General features: G+C 34.3%; 5 protein-coding genes across 12 annotated transcripts; 2 read left to right on the top strand and 3 right to left on the bottom strand.

Annotated features, from left to right (window-relative positions):
* The first annotated feature begins 304 nt into the window (after positions 1–304).
* Positions 305–1,200, top strand: LOC104766125 (protein JAZ13-like). Its single transcript, XM_010489947.3, has 3 exons — positions 305–450; positions 544–634; positions 736–1,200. Exons 1-3 carry the CDS (start codon positions 377–379, stop codon positions 940–942), a joined length of 372 nt encoding a protein of 123 aa, XP_010488249.1. The 5' UTR covers positions 305–376; the 3' UTR covers positions 943–1,200.
* A 465-nt stretch (positions 1,201–1,665) lies between these two features.
* LOC104766124 (protein PAT1 homolog 1) lies at positions 1,666–6,105 on the bottom strand. Its single transcript, XM_010489946.3, has 5 exons — positions 5,582–6,105; positions 4,960–5,114; positions 4,801–4,857; positions 4,495–4,570; positions 1,666–4,304 (listed from the first exon to the last, which is right to left on the bottom strand). Exons 1-5 carry the CDS (start codon positions 5,634–5,636, stop codon positions 2,293–2,295), a joined length of 2,355 nt encoding a protein of 784 aa, XP_010488248.2. The 5' UTR covers positions 5,637–6,105; the 3' UTR covers positions 1,666–2,292.
* Positions 6,106–6,603: 498 nt separating this feature from the next.
* Positions 6,604–9,481, bottom strand: LOC104766123 (OVARIAN TUMOR DOMAIN-containing deubiquitinating enzyme 11). Of its 8 annotated transcripts, none has more exons than XR_015591484.1 (10): positions 9,106–9,447; positions 8,559–8,796; positions 8,392–8,465; positions 8,146–8,200; positions 7,975–8,049; positions 7,523–7,596; positions 7,383–7,431; positions 7,104–7,199; positions 6,954–7,010; positions 6,604–6,856 (listed from the first exon to the last, which is right to left on the bottom strand). XR_015591484.1 is itself a non-coding variant. In XM_010489943.3 (10 exons), the coding sequence occupies exons 2-10, from the start codon at positions 8,766–8,768 to the stop codon at positions 6,798–6,800; spliced, it is 738 nt and encodes a 245-aa protein (XP_010488245.1). In that variant the 5' UTR covers positions 8,769–8,796; positions 9,106–9,481; the 3' UTR covers positions 6,604–6,797. The 8 variants fall into 8 exon arrangements, 4 of the variants coding, with proteins under 4 accessions (XP_010488245.1, XP_010488247.1, XP_087358940.1 ...); XR_015591486.1 differs by having other exon boundaries at positions 6,604–6,841; XR_015591485.1 differs by having other exon boundaries at positions 8,874–9,109.
* A 549-nt stretch (positions 9,482–10,030) lies between these two features.
* LOC104766122 (UDP-glycosyltransferase 82A1) lies at positions 10,031–14,103 on the bottom strand. Its single transcript, XM_010489942.3, has 3 exons — positions 13,533–14,103; positions 10,564–11,222; positions 10,031–10,408 (listed from the first exon to the last, which is right to left on the bottom strand). The coding sequence occupies exons 1-3, from the start codon at positions 13,996–13,998 to the stop codon at positions 10,145–10,147; spliced, it is 1,389 nt and encodes a 462-aa protein (XP_010488244.2). The 5' UTR covers positions 13,999–14,103; the 3' UTR covers positions 10,031–10,144.
* A 9,561-nt stretch (positions 14,104–23,664) lies between these two features.
* LOC104766121 (protein CYSTEINE-RICH TRANSMEMBRANE MODULE 9-like) lies at positions 23,665–25,050 on the top strand. Its single transcript, XM_010489941.3, has 3 exons — positions 23,665–23,971; positions 24,065–24,206; positions 24,838–25,050. The coding sequence occupies exons 1-3, from the start codon at positions 23,941–23,943 to the stop codon at positions 24,881–24,883; spliced, it is 219 nt and encodes a 72-aa protein (XP_010488243.1). The 5' UTR covers positions 23,665–23,940; the 3' UTR covers positions 24,884–25,050.
* Positions 25,051–26,262: the final 1,212 nt, after the last annotated feature.

Raw genomic sequence — 26,262 nt, 5'->3', positions numbered from 1 at the left:
CTTCTATATGTATCATTTATCATTGAAATTATAAATACTCATTTTTTTAACACCTAAATCGTAAATACTTTATAAAATAGAATTTTTGTATACGTACACCACACACAAACAGATACAAATTTAGATACACATTACTCAAGATTCTTCAGACACAATTGATACTTACTGAAGAAAAAAAAAACTACCATTTTTCTTTGTATTGAAAACATGAAGCACGTGACCAAATTTGCAGATATTTATTTTTTTCCAACCAAAAAAGAAAAGAAAGTTATGGCACTTTCTTATATATACTTTACATGCAAAGTATGTCAATGTTGATTACTTTGATACGAAGATCGACCAAAGAGAGTAATAATATTTTTAAGAAGAGAGAATCATGAATGGTTGCAGCTTAGATCTCTGCCTATCTCCAATGACCCCTACGCTTCAATTTTGTCGCCAAGATTCTACGTGAGTGTTTGTGTATGCAAATTACTCAACTTTTCCATATTTAATTTACACCTCTTGATTCGTTTTGAATAACTTTTCTTTTTTAATATATAGGGTTAGTGATCATTCATCAGCCATGAAACCTAAGGACAACAATGCATTTTATAATGAAGGATTAAGCGAGTACGATCTTGTAGAGATCCAGGTACATTTTTTTGCATGCTTGAGTGTTTTTTTTTTCCGTTTTATATAAGCTTATCGATTTGATTATAGTATATTGAGGAGTGAAATTTGTAATACGTGAAGATAAGGGCAATAATAGAGATGGCAAGGAAGGATCGTGAAGTAACAACATTGGAGTTAGCACCGGTGAGAATGGAATCGCCGTTAGGTTGTTCGGTGAAGAGATCCGTGAAGAGGTTCTTGGAGAAGAGGAAGAAGAGAAGCAAAACTATTACACTTACACCTAGAGGCTCCACCTCCTCATCCTCCTCCTCTCCTCATAATTTCTAAGTATCAACCAACAAAAAACAAAATGGGTTAAGAAAAATCTAGCTAGCTCTTGCTTCACTCTCTTGTCATTTTTCTCGATACTCGACGATATGAATTTCGAGTTTTTTTTGGTTTTTAAAATCAAGACGTTGCACTGGTACGAGCACTGAAGCTGGTATTAAAACTAGGATCATTTGGATCGTTTGTATTAGTTTTTTCCTTCCCCATTCATGTATTAAGTTTCACACTTGTCTTGCAATGGATTCATGAGGTTGTCCATTTTTTTCCAAGTTAGCTCTATGTAACTCTTCTACTTTTTTTTTCCTTTACAACAAAATAAGAAAACGCAAGCATTGAACTCGCTGGATCCACCAAAGACTAGACTGCACAAGATTTATTAATAGTTTACGCGTCGCTCATCTTTGGCTCTTAGTCATTTCACACCATTACAGAAATTTTGTAGTATTATCTAATTTATCTACGGGTTTACTCAAAAATGAGAAAATCAATTCCAACATGATTCCAAATAATCACTAGTCAAAACAAAAATTGTACTAACAAGACCAGTTGGATATTAGTATTGTACCGTCAGGCTCATCACAAAAAAGTAGATAAGCCTAGAAGATGAAATCTTGAAATAACCAACGAGAGAGGTGGATCTTAGTATTGTACTTTTCTCAGGCTCATCACAAAAAAAGTAGATAAGCCTAGAGGATGAAATCTTGAAATAACCAACGAGAGAGGTGGATCCAAAGAGTATTCAAAATGAGGGGTTTGTGTGTTCCTATTACTATTACACGACACAAGTGTTAAGAGGAAATAAACATATCAGATAACAAACTTTTGTAAAATCCCTTTCCCAGCTGCTTTCCAGACCTAAACCTGTTAATCGAAGAGGATTAGCACCTATTGTGTTCTTTAGCCTCCAATCTCACTATTCCCCGGATAAGGGGTTCATCATTCTGTACACAAACACTAATATATCCCTTCCGAAACTACACTAACTTCCCTATTTTGTTCCCTAACGACTAAAGCACCAAAATATGGCTCCCCTCGGAAGATCTCTCTTCTTCCGATGTTTCACATTCTTTCCCATCATCATAAATACACAACCAAGCAGAATTTGCATTTGTCCACCATTAAAAACATACGGAAAATAAAAGAGTTCGAAGTTATAAAAAAAGAAAAGAAAAAAGAAGAGCAGAATCTAAAAGTACTTATCACCTGAACCCTTGTGAAAAGATTCCTACACCATCAGGTTACTTACAAGTTTGTTTCCCGAGTCCACACCACACCCCTTGACTGTTTTGATCCACAGCCTAGAAAACCAAGAACTGGAAACTTCCAAGCTCATGGTTTCTCTTTTCTTTATTAACCCCTCACAGATTCAGAGTTGATCTGACCACCACCCCTTGCATGAGACGCCGACTCACTAATTGCCGACGGTTTACGACCAAAGTTTAATAAATAGTTCCTTTGGTCGTCATTGGTGTGACGCAGACTCGCACGTAAAAGCTCAGCGGGCATTTCCCTCTTTATCGCCAGCTCCAAAACATCCGCTGCACTACCTTGGTTCTGACCTCGGATTGTCTCATACTTGCTTCTACAGTATTTGGTAAGAAGGTTGAAGAATTCATCAAATGAGGCTCTCCAGAGACCATCATTAGGATTCCCATGCATGACTCGAGGAACCACCACTACTTCAGCAGCTCTCTCAAGAAGAGATATCAAGACAACTGATGCACCATCCCCAGCAGAACTTCCAATAGGACGCAGAGGTGGCTGCTCTGAAGAACAAACTACAGCTGCAAGGCAAGCACTCAGTGCTCGGAGGTCCATTGCTTGAACACAAACCGTGACTGCTTTGGCAAGATTAGCTATCGTCTCTGCTGCTAGAGTATCGGAAGGCAGGCCGCCGAAGAGAAATCTCAAGTGGCGGAATACAGCCATACAAACAACTCGAGCAATCTCAGTACCTGGAACTAGAAGTTGCAAATACTTCGTAAGCATTTTCCGGCCCTTGGGGAGAGTCGCTATACGTAGAAAGACAACATCATCCTTAGCGCTCATCCCGGATTTCTGACCAGTTTTGCTGAACGGATCAGAAAGTTGAAGTGCCGTCGCTAAACCTTCTAGCAGGATCTGCCGCTTCTTCTTGATTTGGGCACCGCCATCCTGGGGTCTTGTGTTTTGTAGAGTCCTGTCAATATCAACTATGTCAATAAGAACTCCAAGAGCATCTTCAATCGTAACCCTAGCTGCAACAAGAGGTTCCTGTTCCAAATGTTTTACTGAGCCCTTATGATCCCCGCTTCCATCGCTAAAACCAGGAGAAGAGTCAAGTTCGAGCAAGGCACGAGGCCTGCGGACAGAAGGAAGAGTAATTTTTCCAAGAGCATCTACATGAACTTGTGGATGCTGTTCAGAACTATTACGAGACTTAGGCTGGTGGTCCTTCAACTGAGCGGGATAGAAGTGAGAGACTGCTTTAATAGATCCGGCAGACTTCTTGGCAAGCTTAGCTTGGTGGTAATAATCATTGACATAAGGATCATTGCTGTGTGAATTGGAATGCTGCATTTTAAGGATAGTCTCTATTTCTTCTGAAGTCATGTGTTTCGATCTAAACTGCAGCCCCCTTTCACTTTTCTGACTAGCTGCATCTGATGCCTGTTGAGAGAGGCCTTTGTTCTTTCGACTTCTATGAGATGACTTATGTTTGTGTTCCCTAACTTCACTAACTCCAAAAGGGACTTTACGTGATGGCGAAGGATAGGAACTATACAGTTGGGATTGTAGCGCGGCAAGCTGAGCATATGATTGTCTCTGCTGGAGGGCGAGCAGATGTTGCGACATAAGAGCATTTCGAGGAGGCAACTGTTGATGCTGTTGTTGCACCAAACTATGTAACAAACCAGAATGATCTCCGTGCATAAGACAAGGATCAGTGACCCAATGAGGTTGCACCATGTTACCAAGCGTAGGACCGCACGAGGCATATCTAGCCAAATTACCACCATACTGGGGACCTTGCGACAATACGGAGGGGTGAAAACTAGAATTTGACAGTGGTGAAGGTGCAGAATAGGTCAACTGAGAACCACCAGGAAGAGAAGGAGCGCGAAGGAGGTTTCCGGGTGAAGCCTGCGGAGATCTGCTACCAGGCGGGGGAAATGAGGTAAAATTTGATTCTGGTAAGATTATCGGTTCGCTATTGTAGTGCTGCAGCTGTGGTTGCTGCTGAGGATAGGAGGATGTCCTGTACAAAGGTTTTGAATGACCAAATGATTGTGGCTGTGAGGACCATCTCTTAGCTTCTTGATCTTGTTCGTCCAACCAGCTTGTTAGCTCTGCATCCTGTGTCCAATCGGTAGCAGAGGAACCTATAAGATAGAGTTCAGTCAGAAAAAGCTAATCGTAGAAATAATAGCTCGAAACAGGTAATTCGATATTTCAGATGAAAAAGTATTGAATTTGCAACTTAAAATGATCACAATACCAGGAACCAAGTTATACAAGCTAAAAAATAACCCTAAAGTTATAAAGTGTAACCAAGTTAGGATTTCAACTCACTCTCTCTTGAAAAGGATCCTGATCCTCTATCACCAATAACTCCAGGGTGTTTGGGTCCGGTAACATTTCTGTTTATCTACACAAAAGAGAATAGGTAGATTAAAAACCACATACATAAGAGTTAAAAAAAAAACTGGGGAAAGAGGTATATGCATTGCATGATAAAACAATTATGCTCTTGGCTCTTATTTGGAGGAAGTAGTTACTTTTGTTAGCTTGCCAGGAGAAAAAGATGATTATCAATGCGACCATGACATAGTAGTTAAGATTTTCATTATAGTGTTTGTAAACAATAATTATGCTAACCTTTGCAAAAGTTGTCGCAAGATCATCGATCTCAGATAGTGATCCTAAGCCTCCACCCTGGAATCAACAAAATGTATCAATCAGTAAAACATCTGTAACCAAAATTTAATACAATGTATTTATCAAGATGTAAGCTTTTGACAGAGAAAGTCATGTTACCTCTCCTTTATCAAACAAGTGATACTCATCATCATCAGTATGTCCAAGAACAGGAGCAATCACTCCATCATCGTCAAGACCCCCAATTTCCATTTCGTCCAGATTTTGACCAAAAAACTCATATTGTGAGGCATCAAAGAGTGTACTGTTCTTATCTGCAGACACACAACAAAAACAACAGCTGCTTCAGAATTTCATATTACAAACACAAGAGTTAAACTCCTGCCCTCATAACCATAAAAACACAAACTTTCAATCAAAAGGAGATAACAACAATATATAAACATCACATTCACATGATTAAAAAATCTCTAAAGATAAGTTTTTTCGTATTCAAAAACTGGTTTTATCATTTGTGCATTGTGGAACACAACAACGAAAAACTAAGCAAAACCCATAAATCCTCAGTACAAGAAACAACATCAGATCCCATTATAGCTCAGTGACCTAAATCAATACAGAACACAATCACATATATCTAAAGCATAAATCTCCTTCCTTTATATGCTTAAACGAAACCAAGCAACACACAACAAAACCGGATCCAAAATTAAGCTAAGCAGCCAAAAAAAACCATAAAGAGGAAGAAAGAAACATTCTTTTGAGAAGAGACAGAACTGACCTAAGGAGGAAGCGCGAACAAAGTTGAACAAATCCCTGGAATCGGATCTCTCCATGATCAAAACAGTCAATCAAAACGAAAAGGGTTTCGAAAAAAAGCAAAGCTTTATGAAGAAGCAAGAGAACATAAGAGAACCCTTTACCCCCTTAGGGTTTGTGAAGGAGAGATAAAAAAAAAAACAAAATTGAGAAAATTTGAGAGCGGTAAGTAAAAAACTTAGCAGAGGAGATTTGCTTCTAGGGTTTTCAATTTGGAAGAAGAAGAAGAAGAAGAAGGGATAATAAAGAAAAAACAAAATCTAAAATCTCTTCTCTCCGCGATAAAAAAAAAGAGAGAGAGAGAGAGAGGGATGAAGAAGGAGAGAAGGGAAGAAGAAGAAAGCAATGGCCTTTATTTTTTCTTGTTCTGTTTCTCCCCTTCACCGTGTGTAACATCGACACATGACCTGACCTTTTTCCCCAAACCCATAAAAAACCAACACCTTTTTTTTTTTTTTTTTTTCACTTTTTATTCCAATTTTGTTTACTCCTTCATAAATTAATATAGTCATAAATAGTTACATAATCCAACATATTTTAATTAAAAGATAATTTTTTAATAAAATTTCTTGCTCAAAATATCTAAAGATTTTTAAATTTTTCTTTTTTAAGAAAATGAAAAATAGTTTTACTACACATCCACTGCCTAAATGATTCTTGTATTTAGTCAAAGAAAAAAAAGTGAAGCTCTTTCTGTCCGATCCCACTGATTCTATTATTCTTGAGGTTTAAGACCCATTTACTTTACTTGTTCCAAACTCAACCAAAATCTTAATATTTTAAAAATGCAAAGATTTGTATATATTATCAAAACTCAACGACATGTGTTACTTGGTCCATGTGTTTGTATTTCATCCCGGTCGGTTCAAATTGATCTCATTATGGTCCATTTTTAAAAAATTATGAATTTTTATGCCCAATTCGAACATCTATGTCAATTATGAAAATGTTTGATGTTTAGTTGAATTTTCGTTATGAATAAAGTTAATATGAAATGGTTATTATTAATAAAAAATAATATCTATGTTTTATTCATTGTTTTACAACCAAGGTGTTGAAAGAGAACCAATGATAAGCATACAACAAAGTAAGGTTATTGTAAAGTTCATCACACAAATCTGAGAGAAGGTATAGTAGTATACATTATACATATGGAGATGAACCTATGTATCCCAATTCTAGAAGAGCCAATGCTTTCTTCTGGGTTTTCTTGTTGGAACATCTGGAATAGCAAGAACTACTCAGATTGAGACAGAAGCAATGGAGATAATTAGTGAGTAATAATGATAAAGGACTTAATAAGTAGAGTTGAAATGCAGGAAACTGAGTTTTACCTCCATTAGCGTATAGTGAATTGTAATGCACTTCGCTCCAGAAGCTAAGCCAAGCCTCTGCAGAACAGGGAAATGATTCAAACAAGAACGTTGAGACCGAGTATAAAGTTGGCTTAGAGCGTAAAGGGAGAAGAGAGTGAGGCTTTGTACCTCTAAGAGGGTTCTTGTTATGAGGAAGTATCTCAATGTAGGATTGATCCCGAAAGGATGTGACTAAGCAGATCTTGGCTTCGAACTACAGTAATGCTGAGTCAGCAGCCAGTGATTCAAGTAAAAAAAAGAACGAAATGTGAGCGTATAAAAGGTTAATTTTGGGATGATTCCTCAAGATACAGTTGCTCAATAGAAGATCTAATCTTTAAGGTGTGTTTAGAAACCAATTGTAGTCTTATCGTAAACTCAAAAGAAGGTATTTCTATTATAACTTACTCTATCTGCAGCAGCTTGAAGAGTTACATGATCTCCCCATTCACCAAGTCTGGTCACATCCAAAATGTATCAGCAAAAAGAATGAATCAGACAGTAATTTATTACTTGCTGACACAAAAACAAAAACAAAGATGTCTCACTTTTTCATCTTCCTGGTGTAGTGTCTGTATTTCATTGGCACATATTCTTCGTATAACTTCCGCTCTTGTTTTAACTGAAAATGCACATGCTAAGTCAGACTCAGTCAATTATTAATTACTATGTGACAAAGTTGAGAGAAACCAAGTTCAGAGGAGTTCCCAACTAAGAAAACTGGTGACTGTGAACTTCAAGAAATGTTTATTGCTAAAGCCGAGAAAAAAGTTTTAAAGGTTGAGAACCAAGTCACCAGAGACAGGACACAACAGCTAGAGAGGGTTTTGTGGGGAATTTTCATAAGAAGCAAGAGTCTTTGAATAAAGCCAGTGTATACAACTAAACGCATTCATTCCTGAAGGCCTTGACTAAATAAACAGTTGGACATTCTTCTCAGAACAAATCTATAAGTTTGTGAACAAAGAAACAGAGTTACACGATTGTTCTCAGACAGTACCTGCTTTACAACATGCTTCCTTACATGTTTATGGTATTCTGCATTGCGGAAAAGCTGGTCTGCTAAAGCTCGAAACTGGCAAACAAGTATAACATATGACGACAGATGGAATCAATACAATATCTTTTAAAATTGCAAACAAGGTCTATATGGATGTTCCAACCGACTTACCTGGCAATTTCCATCTCCCTCCATTTGTAATTCAGCTAACCCATATGTAGCCAACCTAGACAAGAAAGAGACACCACCTTATATGATTTACACGGGAAGTTCAAACCGATGTTTTAGAGCTATATAGATTCAAAGCAACTAGTTATTCCATCTAAGGCCTTTGGCAAATGAACAATCTAATCAGCATCAAATGAAGAATGCATTCAAGGAAGACATAAAAGGAAACGTTGAATTAAAGATAAGAACCTCCCAGAGAGCAGCTCATGGTCTAATGTTGCATCATTTATATCGGGTATTTGCCTGTTAACCCGAGGAGTGTGCTGCCAATACGAAATGCCACAAGATATTCAAAAAATGAGTAGCACACCACGCATTCAAACTGAGATTAGGCAAAAAAAAGAAGCTTATCATACTGGGATAGAATCCAAATGAGATAGTCTCTTCCCAAGCTTGCCTTCTCTTCTTAAACTCTCATCTTCAGCTAGTATACGTGCAATGGTCTGATCATCATCTGTATCCGCCACACTGCTACTAAAACTCGAGTTTGAGCTCGCACTTGTACTACCGCTTGCTCTTGCACTAGCACTTGTACTTGCAAATGGATTCACATTGTTTACATCCATTGTATTTGGCTCCTATACTAAATACAACCTAGAAAGCAAGACAAAAGCTGTCAAATTAAGTGATCTTGAGAAACCAAATCCAAAAGGTACTACTGTTGATATCACCTAAAATGTTGAAATCGGTAACAAAAAGATGACGACTTTGGATTCAATCAAACAAAATCATAGAAACCCAGATCAAAGATCACACTCATTCACTCAAAAACCCAAATTGGAAACGAAAGCCAAAGCAATCTCAATTCCCACCAACGATCTTGTAAATGTTTCAATTTTCACTAATAGAAACGTAATTTAGAAACCCTAAAATCTTTGAAACAAAACCAACAATATAATTTACCAACGAAATCGGGTTGCTTGACTTGGCGAACTCAAGTTATCCCAAATCGATCAGCCAAAGCAATGAGAGAGAGAGAGAAGAATCGTGGAAGATAAGAAATAGACACCTAAGTGAAACGTCAGCGACGAAAGAAGCTAACAAAAAAATAAAAGGTTTATTTTCTCCGATGAGAACCAAAAACAAAACAAAAAGATAAAAATGGATTCTTTCGGCGTCGGTCTCAGAGATGTTTTCTTCTTCCTGAGATTTCCTCAAGACTTCATTTTTTATTTTCTTCTTTGGCGGTCAAACAAAACTTCACCCATTTTTGCGTGTCTTTTTTTTTTCTTTTTAATTATTTTCGTTTTTTTTTTTAGTAATTTTCTGCAAAATAAACAGCTCAAATAAAATTTCAAAAAAATATAACTGAACTAAGAAATTTAAGAATGATTTTTTTATATGTGAATAATACTTATAAATAGTAAATTATATATTAATATGTTACTTTATGGAATATATTATGTTAAAATACTTTTTTATTGTTTGATAAAAATATCAATGATGCATTAAATCAATAAATACTGTAGATGATCTTTTTAAAGTACACATTTATTATGATGATTTAAATAAATGATGGAACATTTTTTTCAAAATCTAAAATTTAAATTTTTTATGGGTTATATAAAAGCGTGTGAGGAAAAATGTTGCACAAGACCGCAATGTTTTATCTTAAATTTGTCAACTACTTTTAATTCATTCAACTTTAAAGATGATTGACATGCGTGCACCATGTAAAGACCACATCAACTAATCTGATGGCTCTCCTAATAATTTTTTATCCATTTTAAAATTTATATGTTTTTTGGTCATTAGAGTCAAATATATTCGTTTATATATATGTCCACTAATGCTTCATATTAATATTTAAATCATTTAAAACCCCAAATTGTTGAAACAATCCATCATTGATTCAAGTTGTTTGAACGTACAACTTAACAATTGTACGAGCTTATTTTTTTGTTAAGTGTATAACATCAACATTACGTAACTCCTCGCTCGTCTATTTTATCTCTTCTTTAAAAAGTATAAAATTCCTTTCCGAACACAAACGAGCTTCATTCCCCATTGCTTTATCTCTCAACTTCTTCAATCTCTCACCCATATCTTGATCCTCCATTACTTTCCTTAGCCCATCTTCAACCTCTTTCTCTCCAAACCCGCTAATCCTCATTCCAATTTTCCACACGTCCACTATGTATTTACAGTTCACAAACTGGTCTCCGGCCACCGGATAACATAGTAGCCTCCGACAACTTACCACGGCCTATATATTGTACAAGCAATGAATCATGATTAATAATTAAAGTCAAATATATAGTTTTTTTTTTTAAAACAAATATATGGTATGTATATAGTAGTGACTAGGTACCACAATTATATAATACATGTTAGATTTTTACTAGTGATAATATAGTGTACCTCCATGGTCGAGTTCCAACCACAATGAGTCACAAAACACCCCACAGAGTCGTTTCTAAGTACTTCAAGCTGCGGAGCCCATGAGACGATCCTTCCTTGGTTCTTGGCAATGGTGACTCTATGCACGAACCCTGGTGGAAGTCCTTCTTGCCACACTCGGTTTAGCGCCCAAAGGAAAGGTCTTCCCGACGCTTCCAATGCCAATGCCAACATTTTAATATTTGATTCTCCTATAGGAGAAACCCAACTTCCAAATGAGATATAAATGACTGAGTTCGGGTTTTGTTCTTGAAGCCAACCAATACAAGATATGTCTTCTTCCCATAAACTAGTCTTGGTCATAGCTATATTACTTGGTGCTGCTTGGTAATAATGCAAAGGACCAACGTGAAAGATTTGAGGATTTTGACAATTGTTTTCTTTGTTGAAATCTTTAAACAACTTGTAGGGTGTTTTTTGCTTGTTGAAACCATCATATTCGTCTTTGAATGAGTTTGCCAAGATCCAGCGGAGACTTTTTGTTCTTTCTAGGGTTCTTTGCCAGAATTTGAATCGTCTCTTTTGAGCCTTTGGAGTTCCGATTAGCCATGGTAGATCTTCTTCAGATAGGAGTGGTTGCTCCGGCAGGACTAGTGGTGTCTCTGGTTGACGAGGACAACCTATACACACCAATGTTTTTGTAATTAATATGCAAACAATTTTGTACGTGACACGAATATGACAAAAGAAAAAGAAAAAAAAATAACTAAGGAAACAATTTTTTTTTTTTAATTTAGATTGGACAAATGGAACTCAAGCCTATGTATGGCAAATAGCTTCATCAAATGCTATATTGGTGATGATTGTTCTTCATCGTTCTAATTAGACTCGTGGTCCTAAACTCCTAATAGATTTTTTTTTTTTTTTTGCTAAGAATGTAAATATTCATTTCACAATGAAAATGTAGATTACACAATTAAGGGTAACCAATTTATGGTCCCATGCCAAAAAACGAATAAAAAACATGGAAGCATACAACATTCTTGAACCGAATCATCAATTCTCGTTAAAGAAGACGATTTGGAACAAGATAAGAAGAATCCCTATAGTGAGCTAGAAAAAGAATCAACAAGAAAACAGAACAATAAAGATCACTAGTCACCCATAAAGCAAGATGGTAGTCCTTTCACCGGTAATCCGAGCTTAGCAAAGAGCTGCGGAATTGCCAAGCTTAATGTGTTAGGCAATGCTCGCTCACTCTAGCGAGTCCCTCTAGGAGTCGGTAGCTCAGAGCCTGGCAACATCTTAACCACAAAGAGCCATACTAACACCACCAAATGCTCAGGACAAAAACAGACACTTCAAGTAAAGTCATCAAGGCTTCACACTAAAACACTAATCCGCTGCGGCTGAGCTAAGGCTTGGGCAAAAGTGACACGAGGGGCAGTAAACTCAAACGCAACATCAAGGATACAAGTGCGACATGCCATGGATTTGCACGGAAATGGTATGGGCAGCGACGTTGGGCAGACCCAAACCCATTGTCAAGCGTAGCCCTCATCTCCATCCTAGACGAAACTCACAAAATCCTACAAGAGCAAGACAAGTCTCGGACGAACACCAGTCCACCTTTTCTGATAAACACCTTTGGCTGGGGAGTTGATGTTAGGTAGCTTGCAAGTAGTTAGAGAAGCCGGCTCTAACAACAAACCACAACACAAGACTACCATTTTATGACCAAACGCCCCCGGTATAAACAAAAAAGAAGATCTGAGTCACCGGTGGCTGACACCTCAGCACTAAAAGCCACACCTAAAACAACAACACACAAGACAGAGACTCCGAGCATACCAGAGTACGCAATGAGCCAAGGAAACAAACGACAACTAATCACGGGGCGGGAGAGAAGGTGAACAGAGTGAAGACAGAAGGCAAACACGGAGGGGAAGAGAGCACTAATCTCTTACGCCACCACAGGAGGAGAGCCGCCGCATGCCGGAGAAGCTACGGTTGTAATACCAAGAAACTACCCACCACTTGCCTCTGAAGAATCTTACCGCTGCTTGAAACGGGACAAGCAGAAGCGCCATCGCTAATGGAGCTTAAGAAGAACTTCCGAGAAACACCTTAAGGAGCCTCACACAAACTCAGATTGCCGTCCTCAAACAAACCGAAGGGGGTGAGAGCACCGGGAGGGAGTAATCGCCAAGATTCACAGAAGATTCGAGACAAGCCGAGGCCAATTCTCCACAAATCGGAGCCACCGTTAAAATCGCCATCAAACTCTGAAACCTAATCTCGTCAGATCGCCTACCGGAAAAAAGCCAGCTGCATAAAGGAAACTTTGGGAGCCCTCTCACGGTCACGGCGAGGAGCGCCGGTGACCGGAGAGGCAATATACGAAGCGGATCTAAGCTGTCTTCAAGAGCGGCTGAAGGAGGAGGAAAGTCGCACACGAGTTAAGAACACGCGCCCGACTTCTTGTGCCACTATGTTGTATCTCGGCATTACCAAGCAACTCCTAATAGATTACCAATATAATTCCTGGCTTTGTTTCTGTGTGCCCAAATTGCTCTATATATCCAAACTTCCGTATACATATAATACTAGATATGAAAATTTAAGTCCATATAATTAACATGACACAATGCCACTAGCTCGATAAACATTGCCTGATCCACTGATCTGGAATTAACAAATAACAATCATTAGAGATGTATTGTCTGTTTACTTATCAACTATACATATATACTTTCTTAATAAAAATCTACACATACTTAATTTTGTATACGGACACGTGTAGTAGTCTATATAGATGGGTCTCTGTGGGTACAAAATTGTTTTTATATATACAGTATGTGCTATTTGTATAGTACATGAGGTAAACTGTGATGTGTGAATATTACTTACTGTGATCGTACGTATTAACTACAATGTCTAATGTTTGACGACTAATTATTTAACCATTGTATTAAGATAATGCAAGTTACCTTTTCGGGAAACTAAGCCTGTCCGTACTAGCTCTGGTATGGCTTGGATCAAACGGTAAGCAGCAAACATAACCGGCCAGAATCCGGCAACCGGAACTCCACACCGATCAGCCACTCTTACAGCCCATGAAGCCAACAAATCAACCACAACACAAGCCACACCCAAATCTTCTTCTAGTAGGAGCCGTTCGAGCTGAGACGGCATGATGTTCTCCATCGAGTTCTCTATCGAAAAGAAGTCCGAGGGAAGTGCGTCCGGACGATCTTGACCGTCATATAAGGCCACAAAAGTGATCCCAAGATCCTCGTTAGTAGTTGAGATCCGACGGTGGATAGACTCCGGAGTCATAACGACAGGGGCGAATCCACGGCTGAGGAAAGCCGATGCGAGGTGGAGCATCGGAGTGACATGGCCTTGCGCCGGATAAGGGATAAATAATATCTTAGGCATTTGTGTTACTTTCATATCGTCTTTGTTTTCCTCTTCCTATATTTTTGAGTTTTGGTTATTGATAGTTTGCTTATGCTATAATTCGGGTTATTATAACAAGGAAGATGAATTGGTAGGAGACTATTATCATTTTTTTATATGCATACCATGCATGTGCTATATTGATCGACTCTGCCAATCCGTACATGCATATGTAAATATATATATATATATATATATATATATGACTTTCCGAAATGAAGGTTTATTCCCATAGTTTTAGAATATAATATGCATGTCCATACTTAGAAAAGAGGATTCAATGACAATAATATCGTAAGGAAACTGCTTTCTCATTTATCTAATACATTTGTTAAGCCGTTACTTGTGCAGTGTTCATTCTATAATTAAATAAAGAATATCCTATCGAAAAAGTTTTGAGAATGGACCACATATCTACTATATCTACATGCGCACACACACACATTGATAATGTGAGCTGGTAATTTGCTGTTATACGATACGGTGGCTGCTTTTAAAAAGAAAATTTTCTTGTATCAAATGTTAATCATGCACTAAATCGAATATAAAACATTAAGTAAACGTCAATAGTCGCATGAAGTCAATGACTCGATCGTGGGTCAATAATCCTCGAAAACTAGTTAGGCAATTAGTAGAGGACATGTTAGTACCAGCGATCCGAAATTAAAAGATTCCAAACTATAAGTCGGATCTCGCTAATAAGTTTAGCTTATAGTATTCACATTTATACTAAAACACACAAAACTTTGTGATACATGTCTGAATTGAATTCGGGCAAAACCTAGAAAAATCTTATAAACATAATAAAAATGAAACGGATATGTATTGAGGCGAATACATTTTTTTGCCTCTAGCTAGGGTTTACTTTCCATTTATTAATCTTCTTAATAACGAATTACAAACTCTTAGACACTTCAGTATAGATTTTAAAACACTATACTACAAGGAGAAGAAATCTTGAAATATTTTGAACCTAGTGGTAGGTTTCGCTCCCTGTACTCTCGAAAGCTAATCTTAGCCGTACATATACGATCTAATTCTTTATGTTGGATCCTATTCTAGACTGAATCTGCTCAGGGTCCCTTAAACTAATTACAGTTACATGTTTATATCAATATGAATAATGTGAGATATGTGGGTACACATTCAGGATTTGAACTAGTATACCATAATCTATACTATTAATTGGGGAGTACAAAAGCAGAAAAAAAAAAACTTTAGAAAAAATTTCGTATATTGCCCCTACGGATTAAGCAAGGAAGAATAGAAATTTTTTTTTAAGGGCAACAAAGTTATTATATTTGAAGATGGGACGCGAATCCTAAGTGTTTGGCCATAACCTTATTCGGATCTTAGATATATTAGAAGTGTATCCAAACACTCTCTTCTTCTTAAACCTATAGGAGAAATCAAATCCAAACGCATAATATTCAATACCTACCATATAAATTCTGTTACTAATTTAAACATTTCAAAAAATCAGCGATTATATACAAAACAGTTTTAGACAACTTACCATACATAATAAACGGCAGCATTTTAAATAATTACCATTTTTGTTCGTCATTTAATCTGATAAAGATCAGCCAATCTTAACAATACCGATTTCTACACCTTACATTCTAAAATCAAAACTAAATATTCGTATTCTTTAATTTTTAGCAACTATCCCTGATCTTTAGTAGAGAAAATAATTAACGTATCTTATCACTAATATCTAATAAGCATATTCTAGAATTTATCATTTCCCGAAACCGTCTCTATTAGTCATATAAATACAAACTTCAATGAACAAACTTAATACTCAATATTTTAGATCTATCAGCCAATTTTGTCACCAAGGCTGCTAATCGTGGATGAAGAAAGCTCGCTAACATCAAGCCTTTCAAAACGAGTTGGAAAAGTAAAGGTGAAATCGTCGATAGTGTACAAGGAACAACATAGATGGGAGGGACTAAATTATTGTTTTCTTATTTGTTTGTATCTTATAGGATCCACTACAGAATCAAACTTGCCAAAAAGAACGGTTTTGAAGGATGTTACAAACATACCTGGTCTTGCCAAACATGGTCGAGAAGCACCATCGATCAAGAGAAAGCAATTACAAGGAACTGAAAACAATGGGATCTTCCTTAAACAACAAATAAGGTGATAGTTAGTTATGGCATTACCAAGTTATTTGATCTATATTGTAATCATCAAAGTAACACATATTTGTTGATATAATGAAGCAGGATCTGCTGCAAATCCAGCTTAACATCTTTACAAGAATCAAGGGATGTTAGCTTTGTGCTTGCTCATCCAGTAATCCGACTAAACGAAGACAAACTCATGGAATCTCTACGCAATTTAGTCCTCCAGCTATTAATAGCAAGCAAGGTAATAAGGATGTGAATAGATATTGAGTAACTGCTGAATACTATCTATACATTATTGTGTGTCTATAGTCATCTAATCATGCATTAGAACTAATATTAAGTCGATTCTCAGGTGTAGCTTCAATGTAAAATCTTTTATACAACATATAAACAATACAACAATCCGAATATTATTACTTAAGTCATAGCTATTTTAACTAATAACAACCATTACAATAAGATCTTATGACAACTTTTAAAAATGAACTCAATTCGAAGAGTTACTGAAAGACAATTTACCTTGCTTTTTTTTTTTTTTTTTTTTTTTTTGTAATTGAAGGATCAGAGAGGCCTCCAAATATTGTACGCATGCTAGAGGATGACAAGACGAAGCAGTGGATCAAAAGAGAGGTCATTTTTGTATAGCCATCGACAAAGCGGATCAGATCAAGAACCTGAAGCTGGATTGTAAAGGAGTAAGCAGCGCGAGAAGAAGCTAACTACAGTGCATGTCGATTTGAATTCTCTAGAGATGAGGCAAGGGTAACTTGGCCGTCTTCCGAAGTGAAGTCGCCGGAGAGGAGAGACGATACGAGATTGTTTCTTGGGGACTGAATCCCACCAGGAATGCATCGGATCTCGAATCAGTAATGGAGGAGATTCCTGAGATGGCGGCGACAATAATGGTAGGTGTCGTGGTGGATTTATAATGGTGAGGAGTAGACGATGAGATCGTTGAGGACAGAGAAGGTGAGCCGCCGAGAGGTTTGACAGAGGAGAAGTCCATGAGAATTGAGAAGGTGAAGAGACTGATAAGAAGAAGATGGACAAGACCATCGTGAATCCGTGATTAACGAAGAAGAAAGTAGTAGTAGAAGAACAGCTACAAGGAGAGGAAATGTGACTTAACACGAAAAAAGCTTTTGGGCCAGTATGCAAAACAGGCCAACATAAATGGTTTTCGTCATTTGTGTTTTAAGTTAAGGTTCAAACAATTATTGAGTAATTAATCCATTCTATTTTTACTATTAAACTTTTATATATAACTTTATGTATTTTATAATTTTTCAAATATTTTCATAACCTAAAGTGTCTATGTTATTTTATGATACATATCTTATTTTCAAATATTCAATATGAAAACGAGTTAAATTCATGATTATAAAATTGTTTCGTTTTTCTGGTGGTAAAAAAAATGGTTTAGGATATGTGAGGTCATCAGTTTGATTTGCCTCGCCTGGACGTCAAGTTAAATTTATGATTTTTTTTTATCAGATTTGATTTTATAACACAAATGATTTTTATATTTTAAAAAATTGTGTATCTGAAATTTAATTTTTTTCCTTAGTACTAATTTTAATTTTTTATGAGATAATATTTTATTATCGTAATCAATCATATATAATTTTTATCAAAATATATCAAATAAACTCACGCTAAAACTAGTTAAAAATACAAAGTTTAACAATTGATTCGCTGGATTAAGAGATCGAACGCCGTTGAAGAAGGAGATCTACAACAGGGGATCAAGTGTTATCACTATTGCAACTTGCAGTCCTGAAATCTTTAAAGATCCCCACGCGGTTTCATATGTTTTAAAAGACCGACCCATCTCGATTCATATGTATATTCGACAGATAAAAACCATTATTATATGTGAACTAATGTTTGGCGTATATATGCAGATGTTAAAAATAAAACTTATGTTTTCCATCCGTTAATGCTTTGTATCTGAATATAATTCATTTTCATATGAACGAATCAAAGAGTTAGGTAAGTATTGCCAAACCAATACGTGTTAAAAGACAGTCCGAGATTGGAACGTTTTGAAAGGCATTACGCATGGGAATTTTTTATAACATTTTGTCCTTAGTAAAAAAGCTCTATATTTCGTCCACTAGTCTTTTGTTGGAAAAGTTTAACATTTCCCAAACTATAATCAGGCTGTTAGAAAAGTTTAATTTTTAGCACAAATTTACCATCTATTTAATTACCCATTTATTTCTGTTTTTGGATCATTGTGCATATTGTATAGTTTTATATACGATAATCGATGTCTTAAGATACTTAAACGTATCCCATTATGTACATTAACTAGATTAAGACCGTGATAGAGCACAAGTTGAAATTCTTTTTATTTATATTAGAATTTTTATATAAAATAAAATTTATGTGATTGTTTTTTTGAAAACATTTGAATAAAAACACTATGCAATAAAATCACATGCTAAATATGATTGACTTGAAAAAGACACTTATTTTGTAAGTTTTATATTTTTAACGATTTTAGATAAGTACTCGTGCTATAACACTAGACAAATTTTATTTTATACAAAATTTTGTATAAAAAAATAAAAATTTAATATGTTGTATTAGGTTATATATGTGAAGTTATTTCAACAATGTATATCTACATCATGACTTGAATGTCATTATAAGACATTTTATAAATTTGGTTTTTTAAAAATGAGTTATTATATTATGAGTAATTTAATATATTGTTATACTTTTTGTTTTAATATACTTGGTTTCTTGAAATTCTTTCATATTATAGTGACATATTATTGACATTTCTATAACAAATAAATTTAGAGTGTTTACGGTTTCTAACTTTTATATCAAGTTTCAATATATTAAAAATATTTCAAAATAAATTATTTAAAGTTTATTATATTATATAAAATTATAAAATTCAACAAAACTTATGAAATTGAATTTAAATATTCAAATTTTGATCTGTTACTCAGTAAAAAAATAATAATTCAATAGATATTATTTTTAAAAATAATATTACTGAATCTTGAATATGTTATAGATTGAACAATTTATATTTGTTTTTAAAAATTCAACTTATGGTATATTCGGAAATAAATCTATTTTTAATTATAATAAATAATATGATAATTTATTTGTTTCACAAAATAGACTCATATATAAAAATGAGAGGTGAATTATAATGATAATTAACAAATTAATATGTTAAGTTAGATATCAAAAGATTTTATTTGATGAATAATTTAATAAAGAAAATTAATATGGTAAGTTAGATGATATGATTCTTTAGAATATTCTCTTTCAGATTTTCGGTATAACATATTTGTAACTAATTAATCTATCGTTAATGTATAACTTATTTGTAACCAACTTATTAAAACTATATAGTCTACAAAACAATGTTGTGTATTTCCGTTTTATTATAAAGGGGATAATAAAATACGGTGAGAGATAAATTAAGTAGTAATTTTTTTTTTTTGAGTATTTTCTTTGATTGATTTGGTTTCATGTGAATAAGCAAGAATATTACTTTTGGTAAACAGAATACTGTGTCTGAAAATTGACCCCAAAGATAATTCAAACAGAAAACATTTTTTAGATAAAACAAAAATCATGTGATATTTTGGATATATAATTGGCATATAATTAGTGAGAAGCAAGAAAGTCACAGAATAATGTTTCAACTTTCAAATCCACCATAAATAACTAAGGGTAACGCGTATGTTTAAATACATTTTCTTCTTTTATAATAAATTTTGGAATAGATTCGAACCACTTTAGTTAATAGAACGGAAAGAAACTTGAAACCAGTGTTACATATATATAAATCAATTATCACGGCACCCAAAATGTCAAGAAAATGCGAATATAGTGTTTCAGTGGTCCAATCCTATATAAACTTCTACGCGTTATCTATCCCTCTTAAAACGAATTTAGGTGTTGCTAAGGGTACTTAAACCGTGCATATAAAACATAATAAACTATTGGATAAATTTGAGATTATAATAATTAATTTTGATATTATATTTCAAAATATAAAATCATTTTCTTATCAAATAAATCAAACTGAAACATACACTTTGATTACTATATGATTTAAACGATTTATATAGTTGATAACACTTCGGTTTTAATTTGTGGTTAAGGAGAATCTTGTATTTTTATCCGTTTGTGTGGTTTTCTTGTCTTAGATTTGTTTTAATTTATCAAAGGTTTATGTTTTGTTTGTCTTAAATTTGGAGTTCTAGATCTTGATCCGGAAAATAATTGATTGGATGTAGTGTATTTCACATGCTCGGGTTTTTCCCCTTTGTTTTCACCTCTTTTGGTCTTAGTTTTCGGGAGTGAGTTTGTACTCGCCGGCTTAATCCTCTGGAAGGATTGATATTCTTGTCGGCCTTTGTAATTTCTTTCTTGGTGGAATATCAATGAAATCTTCAGACAAAAAAAAAAGATAACACTTGGGCAAGTGGCTCTGCCAACTCGAGAGGTAAGAGGTTGCTCGACAAAGAAAGAAACTATTTAAAGAAATGGTTTGCGCCATCCTAATTAACTAGTAACTAATATAGTTCTAATACACAATTATTTAGAGGACTTAAAGCATAAAAAACTTAATAAGAAAGTTTAGCTATATATATGTAGTATATATATGATATCTCAACCAACCCATGACGAATGCTAATTAATATATTAATATGCTCAAATTTACCCTAGAGCTACTCTCTCAAATTAAGAGATCATTGTAGTATTTAAGGATCATATCCATAAGGACTCTAGATCACACAATAGATTTATTAATCTTTCAATTAAGCTAAACAGAAATAAATTGTATTAAAATCAAAAGAGCAAGAAAAGCAATAAAAAGAAGAGTTAATTCAATAAAAGAGAAGATAAATTCAGGGAAATTCTCAGGAAATTCATAAAAATCAGTTAAAATAATTGTTAGGATTTATTTAGAACAATTCTAGAACTCAAATCACAAAGGTAAAATTAACTAGCTCTCACTGCAAAAATTATCTAAGTCTAAAAACTAGAATTCCAAATCTCTTTGCAAATCCTAATGATTAAACTAGCATTAAATTCAGGTTTGATAAGTTTACAAAATCCCTAAATCAAATATCTTTGTAAATAGGTATTTTGCTCATCTAAGATTATTTCAGGAAATTAATAACACTCTCATGTCTATCAATTAACCTAAGATCAGATTCTAGGTTGCTCTCGCTACTCTAGAATACATAATAAACCAATCTAGATAAAGAATTCTATAGATATTAACCTAACAATCTGATAACCTAACAATCCATGAATTCCTTTGAAAACCCTAAACCTAACAAGAGATCTACTCAGACATGATCAATGAAACACAAATCATATTCTGAATAAATTGCATTAAAAGATTAAAAGAAGTAGAATGAGTTCTGAATATTCTCTAGAATGAGTCTTGATTCTTCTCTCCAAAAACTCTCTAAAATCTCTCAAGGTCTTCTTTCAAAAGTTGCAGAGAAAAATAAAGTTTAGGTCTAAACAATGACCATAAAAATTCTATTTATATTCCTAAAACACGTCCAGGGACTAATGATACAAATATGAAAAACTTTGGGGCAGCTTTGTAAATCTTCAAAACAAACTTGTGGAAAAACTTCCGATTTGTGTTTTGGCTCTGCATCGATCGACACTATTGCTGCATCGGTCGATGCATCCTCTGAATTCGTCTCCCAACTTCACAACTTAGTTTTAATGCTTGATTGTGCTCCAAATCCTCCTATTTAGCTCCATTATGGTTCTATCCATGCTAAATCTTATAAAGACTCAAAAGACTCTAAAAATACCAAAAAGATTCTATAAATAATACTTATATCATGGCTAAAAACACCTAAAAACCATGATATATCATATATGATATTACGAAATCGAAATTGAGCTCTAGTAGCAATGTAGCATTGAAGATTATAATAATATGGTGAATAGAACTTAACCTTATAAGTGAAACTGTTTTTTTTTCAGTACTAAGAAAATTCAAATAGTTGACGCGTAACTTTAAGGACCATTACAAAATATGATATACGAGTTAGATGTTTATTGTTCATACACAACGTGTGTATTTGGATGTCAAAGACATAAACTATTGAATTATTTGTTTTATTTAGAGAATTATTAACATTTGATGAAAGTATCAAGTACATATATATTTTTTTAAAAATAATATTAAATTATATTCAAAAGTAAAAATACTATTTTATAATTGGTGCATCATTCTTTTAAAAGGCTCAAATAGAGTTTATAGAAAGAAAAAAACTTTAAAATCTAGTACCTAGCCAAATAAGTAGACCATTTTCATAACGTCTATCTCTCTTGAGCGACCAATATAATTGCCAGGAGTTGGTCCCTCCCTCATATGTTTGCCAGGAGATCAAGTACATATATTTTGCATTACGTTGATCTTTCACTCAAAATATGATAACAGTATAACACTATACTATTTATTTCATATATACGTATGCAAGCATATAAAATTGTAGCTATTTGCATGCACAATCATAATGCTGAAAAGAAAAGATATACAATCAGAAATATCCACAGATTAAATAATCATAATTAAACGAAATTAGTGGTGGGCATTCGGGTATCGGTTCAGATTCGGTTCGGGTAATTTGGGTTTCGGGTAATTCGGGTTTATAATTTATAGAATCATATAGGTATTATAGAAATTTCGGTTCGGATTTTTTCGGGTTCGGATCGGTTTGAATATTTTTTTGGAATACCGAAATATATCTGATATGTTTTGGATTCGGTTCGGTATAAGTATTTTTTACCCATTTAGAACCAAAATACCCATATATAGCTAAAATACCTTATATATAAATTGAATAACTATATCAAATTTCATGAAGTTATAACTTAAAAAATCATACCAAAATAACTAAACTAATTCTATATATAGTCTAAAGAATCAATCGATGAACTAAAGTACCAAACACTCGTGGTTAAATGCATCAAACTCTTGTTGTTAACTCTATATACAATATAAGTGTCAATTGATGAACTAAATTCACTAAGCAATGAGATTATCTTTGAATGAGTTTTTAACGTCTCTGAAAGAGGAGATTCAGGAGAAGAAGCGAAAAAATTTAAAGAATCCAGATTCAAATTGTGGATTAGGGTTATATAATTTATATAAAAAAACAAATCTTTCGCAGGTGGAGAGTGGAGACGAACTGATAAATACAATTCTTCTTCTTCTATGCAATCTCAACTGATAAACACACATAAGGATTACATATGTGAAATGATAAACAACATAGGTTCGGATATACATGGGTACTAATTGGATATCGGTTCGGATCGGATAATACCCGATACCCAAAATTATTTACAATTAAGATCCAACTAACCCGATCCGAACCGGAGTTTTTCGGTTCGGTTCCAATACGGATATTTCGGGTCGGGTATTTTGTCCAGACCTAAACGAAACTAACTATTTGGATTATACTTCAAACTTTGAAAAAAAAATCATAATATATATATATATATAAACTAAATTATCATAAGGGGTTCTATAAAGTAAGTACCATGATAAAAGTTTCATATATAGCGTACTTAGTTGAATCCAACCACTCCAATAATCCTAAGAAGTCAATACCTGCTTTTGTCGTCCGCATCTTCATAACCTCTATCTATATATCCATCACCAAACCTCTCTAATTATTTTTATAAAAGAACTTTCATAATATTCGTCTTCTTTAAATCGTAACCACAACACTCTCATCTTCATAATCCTCAGCTCCTCACTTGTCATTAAATCAAAATGAATCAGTCCGAGCAGAATCACTTTTCCGGTAATTCTTTCAGTTATTCTTTTAAATCAAACTCGCTGCGATTATATTCTAAACATTTGAATGATAATTTTAATAAATCTTTTTTGGTCACAGTGGAAAAGCCTTCACAAACTTCGTTGGGGGCGTACACAAGTACACCGCCGATTGGTTACCCGACCAGAGATGCGATAGTTGGTGATCCTCCGGCCGTCGCTGTGGAGACTAAGTCTAAGGGCGATGGATTTTGGAAAGGATGGTATATTTTTTTCTTTCATATTTACGTACTTTAGATATAGATCATGGTTCTAACTTCTAACTGTGTATATGTTTTTGAAAGATATAGGTTTCATGTTACAATATTTTTCTTCAATTTTTACGTACTCTCTTCTATATGTTTTTTTTTTATGGATTGTTTTAATTCGACTCGAACTATTGGTTCGAAATGGATTTTTTGGTATAATATGAAAATCTGTCAAATCAAGTTCTTGGAGAAACGGGTCAACATTTTATTGTTAATATTTGTTTTTTTCAACATTTTAGTTGGGATAAATTTTAAAATTTGGTGTGTGTTTTTTGACAACTAGTTCTTTCTTGCAAATTTTGTTTCGGTTTTAAATTCACCCTCAGACTTACATTTTTTCCCTTCATTGACAAATAGAAAAAATTAATCCAACTTCAGAGTTCTAAGCTAAGAATTTGTTTTTCCAACTGAACAACTAAAAGAATTTATATTATGGAATTTTACGTACGTTGCTAATTTTTTTTTTAACTTCTATATTTAAAGTATTTTTTTTCAGGAATTGTTACTATTATAAATATTGTAAAGCCATATCCCTTACATAAAATTGGCACTAACAGTTAATATATGTGGGCTTGTCTATTGGCAGTTGTGCTGCCATATGCTGCTGTTGTGTCCTGGACGCATGCTTTTGATGATCAGACTTCGGAATTGACGCTTTCATGAAAATTATTATTGCTGTAATAAAAAACAATTTGATGCTAGTTATGTTACGTACTCTCTGTATGGAATATATTCTGTGGATGGTTGTTATGTTTTATATTAAGTGATTATATATATTGCAGTGAATTGGTTTGTCGAATAGAACGTTTTTTTATATCAAACCTCCAATAAATCGTTTAAACCAAAAAAAGAAAAGAAAAAATCCATCGATGATCGAATCATCAGTTAGTAACGAAATGTTGTGTTTCAGTTCCTCACGCAATTGGTAGATGTGATTGCCTGGGTAACCCAAACAGAATAACTAGGTGGGCTATGTCTTATCTTTCTTTCATGACCAATCAAATTAAGAATTAGTGGGAAATTAAAATATTTCCCCTTTATTCCATAGAAAAGCCCAATATATGCTACTTGTTATGTTCCAAATCATGCGTGAATTATTCATGTGAATATATCAAACGAGATATGTCAACGGGATACTTTGTTATATATATAGTAACTCATGAATCATGATAATATAAGCTGAATGATAAAATGTTATTTTTATGGATCGAGTGTGGAAGTTAGACAAACTGTTGGTGCGGAAATTGGCATCCCCAACATACCGGTCTAAACCAACAATGAAACTGGATATCTAAATTGGGAGTTCGGCTTTGAGATGGATTCGGTTTATGAATGAAGGCCCAATAGTATCGACAAGCCCATCTCCGAAGCGAAAGGCCGACTTCCCAGATCGCACGACGGCCGACCTAGCATGCATTGAGAAACTTTCCCAATCCTGATGCAATCGGTTATGAAAGTGAATATATTTTGTAATCTAAGGCAAAGTATAAATAGAGGGATCTTCCCCCATTGTAAATCATCCCACAATTAATATAAAAGCCCTAAATTCATCTTTGTTCTTGAGCAAACCCTACCTTGTTCTTTAAGTGATTAAATCCCTCTTTTAAATTTCTTGTTTAAATCCGATTCTTTGAGAGAAAGCTTTATTGAATTTGTTTCCCCATCTAAACAAATTCATTGTGTGAAACTCAGTTTCTACACAAACATTGAGTTCAATTTCAAAGAAAGTGTCCTTTATTTGGGAGGTTAAAAAGTATCTAGTAATAAAGTATTGGCTAAATCAAAATTATTGTATGTTAACACTTTACGTTCGATATATATACATGCATGATTTAGAACATATGTATACTTATAAGATTCAAATAAGATGTCAAAAACCTTATTTGGGAGGTTAAAACACACAGACGTAAACCTGGGAAAAGCATCGGCTTTGTAGTGTTCTAAATCTCACAATTTTGTTTTTCTTTACTATGAATTTATACTATAATATTCAAATAAGATACAAAGAAGT

This window comes from Camelina sativa, chromosome 19, assembly GCF_030686135.1.
Source record: "Camelina sativa cultivar CO46 ecotype springtype chromosome 19, ASM3068613v1".
Classification (NCBI taxonomy): Eukaryota; Viridiplantae; Streptophyta; class Magnoliopsida; order Brassicales; family Brassicaceae; genus Camelina; species Camelina sativa.
This window is presented reverse-complemented; position numbering and strand designations above follow the sequence as displayed.

Excerpts from the sequence above, each read along its gene's own strand:
- LOC104766123 (XM_010489943.3), bottom strand. The coding sequence starts at position 8,768 with ATGGATGTAAACAATGTGAATCCATTTGCAAGTACAAGTGCTAGTGCA. Across the intron at positions 8,466-8,558 it reads CTCATTTGGATTCTATCCCA|CACACTCCTCGGGTTAACAG; the intron begins GTATGATAAGCT and ends TCGTATTGGCAG. Across the intron at positions 7,597-7,974 it reads GGAAGCATGTTGTAAAGCAG|TTAAAACAAGAGCGGAAGTT; the intron begins GTACTGTCTGAG and ends GTGCATTTTCAG.
- LOC104766122 (XM_010489942.3), bottom strand. The coding sequence starts at position 13,998 with ATGAAAGTAACACAAATGCCTAAGATATTATTTATCCCTTATCCGGCG. Across the intron at positions 11,223-13,532 it reads AGGCTTAGTTTCCCGAAAAG|GTTGTCCTCGTCAACCAGAG; the intron begins GTAACTTGCATT and ends TGGTGTGTATAG. Across the intron at positions 10,409-10,563 it reads GTTGGAACTCGACCATGGAG|GCCGTGGTAAGTTGTCGGAG; the intron begins GTACACTATATT and ends TACAATATATAG.
- LOC104766124 (XM_010489946.3), bottom strand. The coding sequence starts at position 5,636 with ATGGAGAGATCCGATTCCAGGGATTTGTTCAACTTTGTTCGCGCTTCC. Across the intron at positions 4,858-4,959 it reads ACTTGTTTGATAAAGGAGAG|GGTGGAGGCTTAGGATCACT; the intron begins GTAACATGACTT and ends TGTTGATTCCAG. Across the intron at positions 4,571-4,800 it reads TTGCGACAACTTTTGCAAAG|ATAAACAGAAATGTTACCGG; the intron begins GTTAGCATAATT and ends TCTTTTGTGTAG.
- LOC104766125 (XM_010489947.3), top strand. The coding sequence starts at position 377 with ATGAATGGTTGCAGCTTAGATCTCTGCCTATCTCCAATGACCCCTACG. Across the intron at positions 451-543 it reads TTTTGTCGCCAAGATTCTAC|GGTTAGTGATCATTCATCAG; the intron begins GTGAGTGTTTGT and ends TTTAATATATAG. Across the intron at positions 635-735 it reads ACGATCTTGTAGAGATCCAG|ATAAGGGCAATAATAGAGAT; the intron begins GTACATTTTTTT and ends TAATACGTGAAG.
- LOC104766121 (XM_010489941.3), top strand. The coding sequence starts at position 23,941 with ATGAATCAGTCCGAGCAGAATCACTTTTCCG. Across the intron at positions 23,972-24,064 it reads CGAGCAGAATCACTTTTCCG|TGGAAAAGCCTTCACAAACT; the intron begins GTAATTCTTTCA and ends TTTTGGTCACAG. Across the intron at positions 24,207-24,837 it reads GATGGATTTTGGAAAGGATG|TTGTGCTGCCATATGCTGCT; the intron begins GTATATTTTTTT and ends GTCTATTGGCAG.